Source organism: Rhincodon typus, chromosome 13 (genome assembly GCF_021869965.1).
Source record: "Rhincodon typus isolate 14 chromosome 13, sRhiTyp1.1, whole genome shotgun sequence".
Lineage (NCBI taxonomy): Eukaryota > Metazoa > Chordata > Chondrichthyes > Orectolobiformes > Rhincodontidae > Rhincodon > Rhincodon typus.
Genome location: NC_063344.1, coordinates 5,063,484 through 5,079,210, shown reverse-complemented (window position 1 = coordinate 5,079,210; position 15,727 = coordinate 5,063,484). Strand labels below are relative to the sequence as shown.

General features: G+C 39.9%; 1 protein-coding gene across 2 annotated transcripts in view; it reads left to right on the top strand.

Annotated features, from left to right (window-relative positions):
* Nucleotides 1-15,715, top strand: part of LOC125484752 (serine/threonine-protein kinase ATR-like) — a 29,580-nt gene extending 13,865 nt beyond the window's left edge. Inside the window, exons 7-14 of one of the 2 annotated variants that reach the window (XM_048604780.1) lie at nt 709-932; nt 7,816-7,971; nt 8,522-8,717; nt 9,957-10,219; nt 11,710-11,903; nt 12,240-12,340; nt 13,158-13,329; nt 14,812-15,715. In XM_048604780.1, the coding sequence (XP_048460737.1) occupies nt 709-932; nt 7,816-7,971; nt 8,522-8,717; nt 9,957-10,219; nt 11,710-11,903; nt 12,240-12,340; nt 13,158-13,329; nt 14,812-15,090 (1,585 nt within the window). In that variant the 3' untranslated portion in view covers nt 15,091-15,715. The remainder of the gene's footprint in view (nt 1-708; nt 933-7,815; nt 7,972-8,521; nt 8,718-9,956; nt 10,220-11,709; nt 11,904-12,239; nt 12,341-13,157; nt 13,330-14,811) is intronic. The other variant, XM_048604781.1, reaches the window with a different exon arrangement.
* The last annotated feature ends 12 nt before the right edge of the window (nt 15,716-15,727 follow it).

The following is a 15,727-nucleotide window of genomic DNA, read 5'->3' as shown; positions in this document are numbered from 1 at the left end:
AGGTCAGACAGCATCCCAGGAGCAGGGAAGTCAGTGTTGGATACTGTCTGACCTGCTGTGCTTTTCCAGCTCCACATTTATTGACTCTAGCTTCTAGCATCTGCAGCCCTTACTGTCTCCGTACTCACTTAGGAAGCCTTCTAAGATAGAAACTAAGATAGTTTCAGTGAAAGTTCATGCCATCATAAACGCAAAGAATTCTTTGGATAAGCAATGTGCCGTTATGCTTCCCCCAGTAGATTTCACATGGTTTCAACGTTCACTCCCTCTACCACTGACAAATAGTGGCAGCAATGTGTACTTTCTATAAGATTCACTGTGGCAGTGCCTTCCAAACCCACGATTTCTCCCACCTAGTAGGATAAGAGTGACAAATGCATGGGAACACCACAACCTGTAACATCCGTCCAAGCCATACACGACCCAACTTGAAACTACATTACCATTCTGTTATTGTTACTGGGTCACAATCCTACAGCCTCATCCCTAGCAGCACTGTGGTTGTACCAACACCATCAGGACTGCAGCATTTCAGTTAGGAGGCTCGTCGTCACCACCTCCAGGAAAATTAGGGAAGTACAATGAATAGTTGCCTAATCAATGAAGCACACAATGGATAATTGCCATTGCCTTTCACAACAATTTATTCATGTTGGAATTTGACTTGCCTTCATTAGTACAGATAATGATATCTTTTTGTCTGTTCAGTCCTGACAGAAGCAAAATAAATGATGCCGCCGCCAGTGGGAAGATGCAATGTTCCATAGGAATTTCATCAATGAAAATACAACAGATTTGGATAAATTTTGAGATGTTTACTCAGGTCCTGGAATATGGAAGAAAACAACTGATCATTGGTTCCAAAGATGAAGAATTAGGGCCATTAGTCGACAGATTAATAAAAGTAATTGATGCTGCAATCTACTTGCAAGGTAGGTGAAGCAGGTATTTAATACTAGTAATTTCATGGGAAAAGTATTGGTGCAACAAGGTACAGGTTTTTGTTTATTTTGATTAACATGTAGTGTTTGTGATGCAAATCATGAGCTGAAATACAAACATTGGCTACAAGTAAGATTGAATTTAATGTATCTGGCAATTTCTGGTCCAGCAACAGGAATTGTATTTAGTAAAATTTGAGGTTCTATAAAAACCTAACCATTTTGCCAGAGTCCTTTAGGGAAGGATACTGCCCCAGTCTGACCAACTAGTTTCTTGAGCATTCTATTGGTCATTTTTTTAATGTACCAACTCCATTTTTAACAGATAATTTTTATGTTCGTGCCTCCTTTGGAACCAGGTATTACACATGTTGCAGGCGAATGGTAAATCTAAACAGGAACACTTTATTGACAATGCTCATACCTCCACAGCTGGTTCCAGATTGGACAAAAGCTCTGCTTTTCAGGTCACCTGGCCAGCTCTCTTAAAGGTGTAGCACCCCCAACTACATACATAACATATAAATGTGGAACCATTGCCCATGCCAACTATGCATCAACTTTTGCTGTGTAAAATAACTTAGGCCTCCTACATTGCTAGAGGCTGTCTGCTGTCTGATGTGTATGTAAAAGATTGTGTGGTGCTATTTTGAAGGACATGCAAATAAGGAGCAGGAGTGAACCATCAGCTCCTTGAACAGAGAACATAGAGCAGTACAGCACAGTACAGGCCCTTCGGCCCACGATGTCATGCCGAACTTTTACCCTAATCCTAAGGTCTATCTAACCTCCACCCCGACCTTATACTATCATCCATATGTCTATCTAATAGCCACTTAAATGCCCCTAATGAGGCCGACTCCACAACCCTCTCCGGCAATGCGTTCCATGCCCCTACCTACCTCTAACGTCTCCCCTGTATCTACCTCCATTCACTTTAAAACTATACCCCCTCGTAATAGCTACCTCCACCCAAGGACAAAGTCTCTGGCTGTCCACTCTATCTATACCTCTGATCATCTTGTACACCTCTATCAAGTCACCTCTCATCCTTCGTCGTTCTAAAGAGAAAAGCCCTAGCTCTCTCAACTTGCCTCGTAAGATCTTACCTCCATTCCAGGCAACATCTTGGTAAATCTCCTCTGCACCTTTTCCAACGCCTCCACATCTTTCCTTTAATGAGGCGACCAGAACTGGACACAATACTCCAGATGTGGCCGAACCAGGCTTTTGTATAGCTGGAGCATTACTTCACGGCTCTTCATCCCTCTATTAATGAAAGCTAACACACCATACGCCTTCTTAACAACTCTATCCACCTGGATGGCAGCTTTCAGGGAACTGTGGACATGAACCTCAAGATCCCTCTGCTCCTCCACACTGCCAAGAATCTTTCCGTTAATCCTGCATTCTGCTTTCAAGTTTGTCCTTCCAAAATGAATCACCTCACACTTTTCAGGGTTAAACTCCATCTGCCACTTCTCAGCCCAGCTCTGCATCCTATCAATGTCCCTTTGTAACCTAGAACAGCCCTCCGCACTGTCCACAACGCGACCCACCTTCGTATCGTCTGCGAACTTGCTAATCCACCCTTCCACTCCTTCATCCAAATCACTCACAAAAATCACAAATAGAAGAGGACCCAGGACAGATCCTTGTGGTACACCACTCGTAACTGAGCACCATGTTGATGAATATTTTCCGTCCACTACCACCCTTTGTCTTCTAAGGGTCAGCCAATTCTGAACCCAATCTGCCACATTTCTCCCTATCCCATGCCTCCTTACCTTCTGCATGAGCCTACCATGGGGAACCTTATCAAACGCCTTACTTAAATCCATGTATACCACATCCACTGCTCTACCTTCATCCACGTGTTTGGTCACCTCTTCAAAGAATTCAATAAGGTTTGTGAGGCATGATCTACCCCTCAAGTCCATGCTGTATCACAAATCAAACTGTGCCTTTCCAAGTGATCATAAATCCTATCTCTTAGAGCCCTTTCCAATAATTTGCCCACCACTGATGTAAGACTAACTGGCCTATAATTTCCGGGTTATCCCTATTCCCTTTTTTGAACAAGGGAATGACGTTTGCCTCTCTCCAATCTTCCGGCATTATACCCGTGGACAGTGAGGATGAAAAGATCATCGCCAAAGGCCCTGCGGTCTCTTCCCTTGCTTCCCATAGAATCCTTGGATAAATCCCATCAGGCCCGGGGGACTTATCTATGTTCAACTTCCTCAAAATTCCTAGCACATCCTCCTTACTAACATCGACCTCCTCTAGCCTACCAGCCTGTTTCACGCTGTCCTCCTCTACAACTAGGACCCTCTCAGATGTGAATACCGAAGAAAAGTATTCATTAAGGACCTCTCCTATCTCTTTAGGCTCCTTGCACAAATTCCCTTTACAATCCTTAATCGGCCCTACCCTTTCTCCGGTCATTCTCTTATTCCTCACGTACGTGTAAAAAGCCTTGGAGTTTTCCTTGATCCTATCTGCCAAGGTTTTCTCATGCCCCCTTATAGCTCTTCTAAGCTCTTTCTTCAGCTCCTTCCGGGATAACTTGTATCCCTCTAGAGCCTTTTCTGTTCCTTGTTTCCTAAACCTTACGTAACCATCCTTCTTCCTCTTAACCACCTCCGTTGAGAACCAAGGCTCCCTCACTCGACCGCATCTTCCCTGCCTGCTAGGGACAAACATATCGAGCACACGCAGTATGCATTCCTTAAACAATCCCCACATTTCAATAGTGCTCTTCCCTGACAGCATCTGTTCCCAATTTATGTTACCCACTTCTTGCCGAACAGAGTTGTAATTACCCTTCCCCCAACTATAAACCTTACCCTGCTGTATGTACCTATCCTTTTCCATGACTATTGTAAAAGTAACAGAGTTATGATCGCTACCGCCAAAATGCTCTCCTACCAACAAGTCTAACACTTGGCCCGGTTCATTGCCAATCACCAAATCCAAAGTGGCCTCTCCTCGTGTTTGTCTATCTACATACTGTGTCAGGAATCCTTCCTGAACGCACTGGACAAAATCTGCTCCATCTAAACTATTACAACTAAAATGTTTCCAATCAATATTTGGAAAGTTGAAGTCACCCATGACTACAACCCTGTGACTTCTGCACCTTTCCAGTATCTGCCTCCCAATCCGCTCCTCTACTTCTCTGCAACTGTTAGGGGGTCTGTAAAAAAAACCCCCAACAAAGTGACTGCTCCGTTCTTGTTCCTGACCTCAACCCAAACTGACTCTGTAGACATATCATTCTCGAACTGCCTTTCAGTAGCTGCTATACTAGCCCTGACTAGCAATGCCACTCTCCCGCCTCTTTTTCCACTCTCCCTATTTCTTTTAAAGCACCTTAATCCCGGAACTTCCGACATCCATTCCTCTCCCCGAGTTACCCAAGTTTCGTAATTCCAAGTACCCACCCATGCTTTTTAAGTTCATCCGCCTTATTTCTGGTACTTCTCGCATTGAAGTACACACATCTCAAACCATCTCTGTGTCTGCAATTACGCTCCATCAACTGCATTTCTTTATGAACAACCTCACTCCCTGTTGTGTCTGTTGGAAGGCTGAATACCTCATCCTCTGAATTATAAATCCGGTTCCCCACACCCTGCTAATCTAGTTTAAACCATCTCGTACAGCTTTGAGCAAATCTCCCTCCGAGGATATTTGTGCCCTTCCGGTTCAGGTGCAACCCGTCCTTACTGTGCAGATCCCACCTTCCCCAGAATGTGCTCCAATTATCCACATAATGGAAGCCCTCCCTCCTACACCAGCCCTGTAGCCACATGTTTAGCTGCACTCTCTCCCTATTTCTTACCTCATTATCACGTGGCACTGGTAGTAATCCAGAAATAACTACCCTGTTTGTCCTGGACTTCAGCTTCCAACCTAACTCCCTGTATTCGTTTTTCACATTCTCAGTCCTTTTTCTACCGATGTCATTGGTACCGATGTGTACCATGACTGCTGGTGGCTCACCCTCCCCCTTAAGGATCCTGAAGACACGATCCAAGACATCATGGACCCTGGCACCCGGGAGGCAATATATTCGTTCTTCTCGTTCGAGTCCACAGAACCGCCTGTCTGTGGCTCTTACTATCGAATCCCCCACTACAATTGCCCTCCTATTCTCCCTCCTTCCCTTCTTAGCCACAGGGCCAGGCTCAGTGCCAGAGACCTGTCCGCTATGGCCTTCCCCGGTAGGTCGTTATCCCCAACAGTATCCAAAACGGTATACTTATTATTGAGGGGAACAGCCACAGGGGATCCCTGCACTGTCTGCCTATCCCCTTTCCCCTTCCTGACAGTCACCCAGCTACCTTTTTCCTGTACCCTGGGTGTGACTACCTCCTTATAACTCCTCTCTATCTCCCCCTCAGCCTCCCAAATGATCAGGAGTTCATCCAACTCCAGCTTCAGTTCCCTAACACGGTTTTTGAGGAGCTGGAGTTGGGTGCACTTCTCGCAGGTGAAGTCAGAGGGGACACCAACAGTGACCCTTACCTCCCACATCCTGCAAGAGGAGCATGCAACTGCCCTAGCTTCCATTCCCTCTACTCTAGATTTCCAGAAGGATGAAAAAAAAGCCTTACCTTACCGACCCTCCACACAGTCTTTTTTTTTTGGTTAGAGGAGGAGGATGGGTGGGAGACACTACACGTGTAGTGTTTCGGGTTTAGCCAATGCCCGAATATATCAGTTCCTTCCTGGCTCGCGTTCTCTCCACACACCTGCCGCTGAAAACAAGAGGGCTGCTGCTGCCACGAGGTAAGTTTTTATACTGGAGAAAAAAAACCAACCTTACCTTCCCGTTGACACTCTGGCTTGCGTTGCTGCCGCTGAAAACAAGAAGGGAAACCTGCTCCACCCCATAATATGATCATGGCTGATTAGATTGTAACCCCTAATCTACATTCCTGCTTCTCCCTGATAATTTTTCACCCTCTTGCTCAATAGGAATCTGTCCGTGTCTACCTTAAAAAATATTCAAGTGACACTGCTTCCACTGCCTTTTCAGGATGAGAGTCTCAAAGACTCGTGACCCTTGTGAGAAAAAAAAAATTGTCATCTCTGTTTTAAATGGGTGACACCTTTTAAGCAATTACCCTCAGTTCTCGATTTGACATTAAGAGGAAACATCCTCTCCACACCTACCCTCTCGAGGCCCATCAGGATCCTATACGTTTCAATCAAGTTACCTCTTTCTCTCCTAACTGCAGCAGATCAGAGCTGAGCCTGTCCAGCCTTTTCTCATAGGAAAACAACTCTCATTCCAATTATTTGTGTGGTAAAGCTTCCTTGGACTTAGGAGGTTGAGGGATAACCTTACAGAGGTTTATAAAATTATGTGGGGTATAGATAAGGTGAATAATAAAGGTCTTCTCCCAAAGGGTAGGGGAGATCAAAATCAGAGGGAACAATTTTAAGGTGAGAGGAGGAAGATTTAGAAGAGACCTGAGGGGCAACATTTTCATACAGAGGGTGGTCTGTATGTGGAATGAACAGAGGAAGTGGTAGATGCCAGTACCTTTACAATATTTAGAAGACTTTTGGACAGGTATATAGATAGGAAAGGTTTAGAGGGATATGGGCCAAACCAAGGAAATGGGACTAGTTCAGTTTGGGAAACCTGGTAGGCATGGACGTGTTGGATCAAAGGGTCTGTTTCCATGCAGTATGACTCTATGATTTCAAGTATTACCTACCTTTAATTAGCTTTGGGAATCTTGAGGTTGTGAAAAGTCCTACATAAATACAATCCTGTTTCATAGCTGGTATGAAAATGTAATAAAAAATCAATTTTGTGAGTAGGTTTTAGTCGCAGACAGTTGAGGATAATTGGGTGAAGTGTCCTTAATGTTCATTTAGTAATTACACGCCTTGTCTCTAGCTGTTTTCCAAGGATCAGTACTTAGCTTGCTCTGAACACTTGATTTGATCTAGCAAGTCAGTTAGGAAAGAAAAACTTTAGCCTGTCTTCCTTTCCCTTACTGTTTCCAGCAACTTATGTTGGACATGCATGTGTGCCGAATATCTGAGAGTGAAATCTTGCATACTACAACTTACAGAGCAGCGTTTAATTGCTTTGTGTCAATACATTGTTCAATATTTGAGCCACCATTCAGTTAGTTTGTTTGCCTTGCACTACCTTGAATTTGACTGAATATTGATTACCAGTGTTCTGGGAACATCACTTTGATGAGAATATTTGTAGGACATGTGCTATTGTGATGGATCTGTGGTTAAATGACCTGCAATGCTTACGTTTACAAAAAAAATGGTGCCTAGATAAGTTATTGATAACGGGAGTATAATGAGATATATTAAATGTATTTAAGAGTCAAAGAAGATATGTGAATAGCTGAAGGAGGTGGGCAAGGTGGATTGAGATGAAAATGGCAAAGCTGTGCCTGTGTAGATTTAACAATCTTGGTGAAGAGGAAATGACTGTGTGCGAAAATGCAGTCCAGCACAAGTTACAGTTGGTGTATCCACATTAAAGTATTGAAGCTTCAATGATTTTGAACATCAGAAACCATTTTTTAAATAATTTGAATTGCATTTTATATCCGTAATATTTCTAATCTATGTAACGTCTAATATCTTTTGGTTAGAAATTGCTTCAAGTTCCAGTTTTTCAGTGCTGAGCTACAACAAATGTAAGAAATTATTGGCAGAAATCATTCACATCTTTCCTGCAGTATTTGCTAAGGCATTATTTGCTGTAGTTTGAATAAGTAACTTTCAAATTTATAAACTGAATTTAATTTGATTGCTTCAAAATAAATCCTGTTATGACCCTATACATTTATGTAGTTAATTTTTAGATTTTATTATTTACCAGCTGTCCAAGGTCAGGTGAACAAAGATGCACTTCAAACACTTTGTGACTTTTTGTCGTTACCATGGATTCACAACCACAGTACCGATGCAGCTTTCAAATCTGTTAACTTCAGTTCTGAGCTGGTATCCCTAAGTCAGCATTTGTCAAACAGTTTCTGTAAGTATGATAAGTACAGCTAAGGTTCATTCAAAGATACAAAATATGTATTTTCATATTGGGTAAAATACTAATGTGAGATATATTGGCTCACATTACTAAAGGAGCAGATCAGAGAGAAGGTGGGGAGGTAGCGAGGGAAATTTCCACACACATCCATATAAGAGGAGGTGGAATGCCTTACAGTATGTATAAATAGAAGTTGGTTGATAAGCTGAAATTTTAATAATATGAGACAATGGGAAGTACTATGAGAGAATTTTTTTTTAATAAGTGCGAACTTCTGAAGCAGTTGGTAGGTGGGTGAGGCACGTAGATATGGTAATGATAAAAACTAACAGGCTGCAGTAATGCAGGAACCCAGATGAAGAAAGAGTGGGTCCATCGTTAAATGGGCTCCTTGTGTTGATGTCCTGATTCACTCCTGCACAATTATTAGCACCAAGCTAGTTTGAAAAGCTTTTACTGGTTGATTTCCTTGATGCTGTTATAAAGTTGGACTTTTCAATATATTTTCTAACTGTGGTTTCTGATCCTTTGTGTTCCACAGCACACCAGAACCAGGCAAAATGTGTGTACCTGCTTTCTCTGCTACATGAGATATGTCCTGAATGGAGAACAGCAATACACAGATGGTCTTTGCAGAGTTCCAGTGACGTCACCTGTGCAGGTTCTGTGCGGGGATTTCCCATACTCCTGCATTATCTTGGTGTTAAGTCACACTCCCTCATTGAGGAGCTTCTCTTGTATGTGTTTTTTAATATTTAAAATTAACAAAAAACAGCCCTTTTTTCCTACCTGCTTGATAGCAAACTGTGGATGATTGGTCCAAAGGATTACTTCATCATAAACATAATCTTTGTGAATTAGCTTTCTATATATTTTTATAAATAATGTGAGAAGTATTTGAGTAAAGTTGTGGGAGTATGGTATAGTCAATCATTATATCTGAGTAATACATAGCCAGAAGTATTTCATAAACCATCAAGAAATAGGCCAAACGTTTTTCAGCCCCTCCACTATGAAAGTGGATGGTGTGAAATTTAGTAAATAGTCTTGAAGACTTGAGGGAGAAGGGGGAGGAGTACCAGTCAGCTAGAATTGTTCAAGTGAATATTTGGTGGGTGGAAGGTGGTATTGAGGTGGAAAGCAGGCAACTGGAGCTAACCGGGACAGTCTTGGAGAAAGACTGGACATGAGCCTTCAATGACGAGTGTAGACTTCTGGAAATTGAGGGCATGCAGTAGGCATGGCTACTGTTGACTGATACAATATATTTTTACAGCTCTGAAGGATGCTGGACAATATTCCACTGAATGTTTCAGGATAGGTATTCTTTTATATGTCAGCCTATTTACTACTGTAGACCAGAAATTTATGCATCACAAAAGAATTACAGAAACCTTATGATATGATATGCAGTTGGCCTGCAAAAGTAATTTAGACATATGTAGGTGTCAGTACGTCTCACAAATGGCTGGGGACGAAGGAGTCAAACATTGTATGCAGTTGGACACTGAGAAACTATTATTCTGTCCTCTTTTAACTTCACTGTGCAATTGCATGCCAGCTCCTGTAGCTGGCACTGCTTTAGGGCTTAGCTTTGCATCACTTTCTCCTCTAATCAATTTCTTGTTTTGATTCTCTGTGTCATTGTTGGTCACTCTGTCAGCCACCCTGATCCTGCTCTATGGAGCTGTTTCTAAATCTCTCCATCTTTTAATGATCCCTTTACTTATGAAAATGCTTTATCCACGTTTTCTGTTGGATTCTTTTCTGTCACGATATTTCAATGTTCTCCAACTCTTGCTGACAATTAATTTTTCTTCACTTGGTGAATGGTTGATATGTTCTTCTAACATGAAAATTATTTAACAGTTATAATCTTTTGTTGTCTTTGTGCGATTTTTATGCCTTTGTGAGAGGAGAGCATTCAGGAAATGTAGTTGTGAGACGATCTCATAAATTCTTTTTAAACCTTTCAGAAACAAGCTACAAGATGATTCCAATTTGATACATGAAGAATTAGCCAATAATATTGGAAAGTTAGTCTGTGTGCTTTCAAGCAAATCTGAATTGTTGCTTCCCACCAATGACTTGCCACTTATAAATGCAAATTGTGATCTCCTATGTAACAATATCACTGTACGAAGTGAATGTGCAACCGCTGGACCAACAGTTGGACCTCCTATTCTTATTCCATTCCTTGTGCTAATTCAAAAGTCGATGCCTGCTTCAATAAAATGTGGTGAGTGCTGCTTACTGAAAGAAAATACAGGCTGCACAATACTCAGACAAATATTTTCACACTGGACAAATACATTCCATTTGTCATTTTTCAAAACGTTTTAAACTATTTCTTTCAATGCTACAATGATCACTCATCTCACTTATGGAGGGCAGTGGTAATATTATTTTTTACCCCTAAATATCTACTTGTCTGCCAACAATGTCTTAAAAAACTAATGGATGGATTTTAACAAAACTTGGTACATGGGTGGAGTGTGGCCCAAGACCCTGAAAAATAGAAAGGGGAACCTGTTCCCACTCATGAAAAGATTGAGGGTGAAAGGGGAAAGATCTAAAGTAATTGGCTTTAAAAAAAAGCAAAACTTACTGGCTAATATGTAAATACGTAAAATGCACTGCCTGAGAGTGTGGTAGAAACATGTTCAGTTGAAAGCTGAAGTTGGCGCTACAGACTAGACTAACTACTGTTGTCTTCCTGTTGTTATTTTGTGCCTCAGCCATGTGGATTCTACGTTTTCTGATCTTCGATTATTTCTTGCTATCATACTTATTCCGTCCACATTAAAAAAGCTATCCCACCAGGCTTTCCTTCTATACCCTTGAATATTTTGTTCCCAGCTTTGATCTCCTTGTAGCCATGTCTTCGTAATGACTATAAGGTCATGCCCATTAATTTCTATTTGTGCTGTTGATTCATTTATTTTGTTCTGAATACCAAGTGCATTGAAGTAAAAAGTTATTAACTCTGTCCCTTCCTGTCTCACTCTGGGTACTGTTATCCATATAGCCGTCCTTTAATGTGGCTATATCCTTTTGTTTTGTAAGCCTTTATTTCCCCTTTGCTAAACTCTCCCCCCAGTGGTTTAAACTCTCGAGCCCTGTATTACTCTGTATATTTACTTAATGTGAGATAAAACAGCCTAACAATTCACTTTGTAAGTTGAGTTTCACCACGTGTTTGCTTGGTACCTATTTGGAGAAATTAAGGGAATACATTTGTGGAAGGGTTGAAAATCTAGCCAAACTTACAAAGGGCATTATTATTAAACCATGGGCTTAGGCTTTTGTATGAATTGATATAGGTCAACTTCTATAAAGGTAAAACAGCAGATCTCTTATAGAGACAACTGATGATGCTGAACCCAAGAAAGTATCCAGAACAGATCTGAATTTATAATAGAAAGGCAAGCTGGAATGGCATATTTATTCTTTTATTTTTTAGAAGTATTGATTAGCTTTAAAGCTGCTTATTTAACATTTTTATGAAATGACCTTAACACATAAGGTACAAGTAACAAACTCCTGGAACAGTGGCCCCTAACAGAATTCTTAGGGCACTCGGTGAAAAGTTAATATGAGAAACCTTTGCTACTAGTTAAAAAGTTATGAGGCTATGACGAGTCTTAGGATAGTAAAAAAAGACTGTCATGTTTGGACTGTATTTTGTTAGAATATTTTTAATACTAATGTAGCTAATTTTCTCCTCAGCTTTCATAAGCAACATCCCATATCTGTGTAAACATGTGAACTTGGCGAAAACTGATTCGGATACTGAAACCATTTATGGTGCGATGCTGAACCTCATGGAAGATCCAGATAAAGCTGTCAGAATCGCGTTTAGTGAAAAAATACATCATTTGTTAGATTCTCAAGAAGGTGAAGAACAAAGTTTACTTAAAGAGGTGAACAAAATCAGATTTTGAAATTAAAACAATTATGTCAGGATATTTTGGTATTTGGAATAATAATTTGAAATATATGCTGATTGTAATTCATTGTACTTTTTAATAACCATTAGCAAGTTTTAGCTTTGTAGGTATTTATCAGAAGCATTGCAATTTGTGAGTGTACATCCCTGTTCCAATACCACAATGAATTGTTTTCATTTGGAACATAAGTGGAGTGTTTAATCACGTCTGAATAGAGTCATTGGTGATATATGTGTTTGTGACGTCATTTAATGTAGAATTATAAATTAATAAAATTATCTATTGTACTGTTTTTAAATTTAACATTAGCTGCTTGTATCTAAGTTGAAGGAGGCATACGCAAATGCTAAGATTTCAAGAAATAATGAGCTAAAAGATACACTAATTATTACAACAAGAGAAATTGGACGGTAAGTAATAAATCACAAGAAATTTTACTTCGCTCGACAAATGTGCTGTTGTAAATTGGGCAGAACAATTGAAGCTGCATATATTCAAACCAGAACTGTATGTAAAAATAAATATATATAAATGTATATAAATGTATTGCAGGTGTGTGGATAATACATTCCCCACCTTGTATCAAGGTATTTTCCTCTTGTATATCTTCCTTGAAACTAGAAGGTAAAGCAGTAGGTTGGTCTTAATTGTGACTCTTTTACTCTGGTTTTACACTCCTTGTTCATTTTTTCTGACCTTCTGGTTGACATGTCTTCCTTCCATTTTGACCAAAGTTAGTAACATTTCTGTGTGCTCGTGCATGATTCTACAGTAATTTGCACAGCAAGCATAGATTAGTGGTCTGCCTTGAAGCAGATGACAGACATCCTAGTGTGCTATAATAAAAACAGAAAATGATAGGGAAACTCAACAGGTCTGGCAACATCTATGGAGAGAGAAACTGAATTAATGTTTTGAGCTTAATGACGCTTTGTCAGAGCTATTGTGCTATAAAGATTGCCAAACAATCACCTAAAAGCTCCACAGAGGTAAAAATAACTAAAAGCGTTGACATTGTTCCTGTTGGTTCTGCCAGGCTCCATTCATGGAACTTAAAACTCAATAACCAGTCATTGACAGGGAAGAGTGTAAAAAATCCATCCTTGTTTGTTAAAATGCCCTCTGCTCTAGGTATAAGCATTAAAATCTTTATCAAAAGGCAAAGTATTTACATATGCAAGATTATATATATGTACTATTCTTTTGCTTTTTAATGTTGTAAAACAGAGCTGCCAGAGGAGACCTGGTTCCATTGGCCCTTTTGCACCTCTGCCATTGTTTGCTGTCCAAGTTCACATTTGTTGCAGGTGCTGCTTATACAGAGATCAGAGCACTAGCTGCAGCCAAAGGTATGAAGCTGCAAGCTTTCTTCAGCCAGTACAAGAAGCCCATATGCCAGGTAAGACTAACTAGATACAGCTAATAAGCCTACACCATGTTGACTGCATAGTATTTGCTTGGTTTCCTGTAACATTTTGTGTCTATTAGCCACTTTTTGACAGAATCCTGCTATAAACAGTTCTTTACAAACTTTCATGTCCAAGGTTCCTTGCAATTCTTAAACCACCCATCCTTAATTCTGAAAGATAATATCCATTGATCAAAAGAAAGAAGAGTTGTTGTTTTTGAATATGTCTTTTATTCTAAATGGCAGTCAAAGTAATGTGCAATAAAGCAGTATAGTAACATTCGGTAAACATTAATGTGTAAAAGGTAAAGACACTTTAGTCGAAGTAGACCACAGGGCTCATTAGAGATGGTCGTTTAACCTGAGGGTCGCCACACCTCAGGCAAGGGGAGAGATTGAGAAGGAGACTCCTTCATGTTAACCTCAGCCAATGTGGGAATTGAATCCACGTGGTTGGCATCACTTCCTGCAAATGCTGCAGCCTGCCCAGTCAACTCAGCTAACCAACCTCCAGTCATCGATAACAGTGATGTAAATGCACTCATTAGTACATTTGGTGTGCTGGACTCTAATGTGAATCCCTGGAGTCTTGTAGCAACTGGAATTTAACTCTTGAGCATTGTGATCAACAAGGAATAATCTAGAAAAAATACTTTTTCAAAAATGTTTCACCTTTATCACAAGCTTCAGGTACTAAATATGTCATTATAAAACTGGACTGTGAATACAATTGATTATACCCGTTTGTCTTATATAAATGATTACATATGAGATAGAAAATATCTAAAATCTTGATTTTAATTCATAACTCTATTGGGAATATAAACATACCCATTTATTATTTACAACAAAATATAAAATTAGCAAAGTGAAGCAAAGTTCTGTATTCAAAAAACACCTTGTTACATCAAATTGAGTGGGGTTGTGAAGGAAAAATAACTAAAAGGTTTTAAGATTAGATAAAAAGATATATTTCACAATTGATTGTTTGGATAACATTGGTTCATGGAGATACCTCACAAGTATTACATTGGCTGGAAGATTGACAGACACTCTCTAACTGAAAGGTCTTTTTTTGCTCTGTGTAGTCATTCCTTCCTATAATTCTATTGTAGTCAAGAAATGTTTTTGTTACATGTAAATATAATTTGGATACTGCATCTTACACCATTTAATTCCTGGTAAACAAACTAAGGAAAGTGCAGGAATGCTAATTTTATGCTTTAGAAACATTGTAAAATGTAGCCATGTAATGTACAAATTTTTATCTTCTGCATTCTGAGGCTATGTGGTGATACAGCCAAGCATATGCTGAGTGTGATTGTTATACTGGCATGGCCAGTGTTTTAGACTTGTGTTAGTTTAAATATTGACATGATTTTAAGAATTCAAAAGAATTCAATTGTACTTTCTTTTGCAGTCTTATTTATGTGTTAATCTGTTGTTGCTAACATTTATTTTCTTATTTTGCAGTTTTTGGTGGAGTCATTACATACAAGGCACCTGGCAGCCTGTACTAGTAATGAGGGTCAGAGCAAGGACCAATGTCAGCGAGAGGCAGATCATCAGCGGCAGATTACACTTGACATCTTATCTGAAGTAGCTCAAGTGTTCGATTTTCCAGACTTGAATCGCTTTCTCACTGTATGTAAATATTATGTTTCTTCAAATGGTAACTTTCCTGTAATGAACAATGAAAGAATATTTAACGCAGTACAATTTCATTGCATGGCATTTAAGCAAAAGATTTAAGCGCCAACAACAAAACTTAATATTTAGGTAACACCACAGCAACTTAAAAATGCTTAAAGCGATAGGATAGATTCAGGTAAGATGTTCCCCCTTGGTTGGGAGTCTAGAATCAAGGACACAATTTAAAAATAAGGGGAATGTTGCTTAGGTCCGAGATGAGGAGAATGTACTTTATTCAGAGGGTTATGAACCTTTGGAATTCTCTACCAAAGAGGGCTGTGGAAGCTCACTGACTATGTTTAAGGTAGAAATTGATAGATTTCTGATTACCAGTGGCATACAGATTTATGGGGGCGGGATTGTTATAAAACAGCAAAGTGTTCAAACAGGTGTGATCGTTTGAATGGCGGGCGGGCTTGATCAGCTGAATGGCCTACTCTTCTTCTCATGATCTGACAATATAAATGATTAACTGTTCCAAGATGGTTCACAGGAGCAGGAAAAATAAAAGACACTTAGCAACATAACGAGATGTGAGACCACTTAGTTTGGCAAAAGGTTAGATTTTAAGGAGTGTTTAAATGGTATGGAAGGACAAAATGGGTCAGCAAAGGCTTGTAGGGCCAAATGGCCTGTTCCTGTGATGTATTGCTCTTCATTTTTTATAAAGGGAGAGGAGGGAGATTGCAAGGCAATG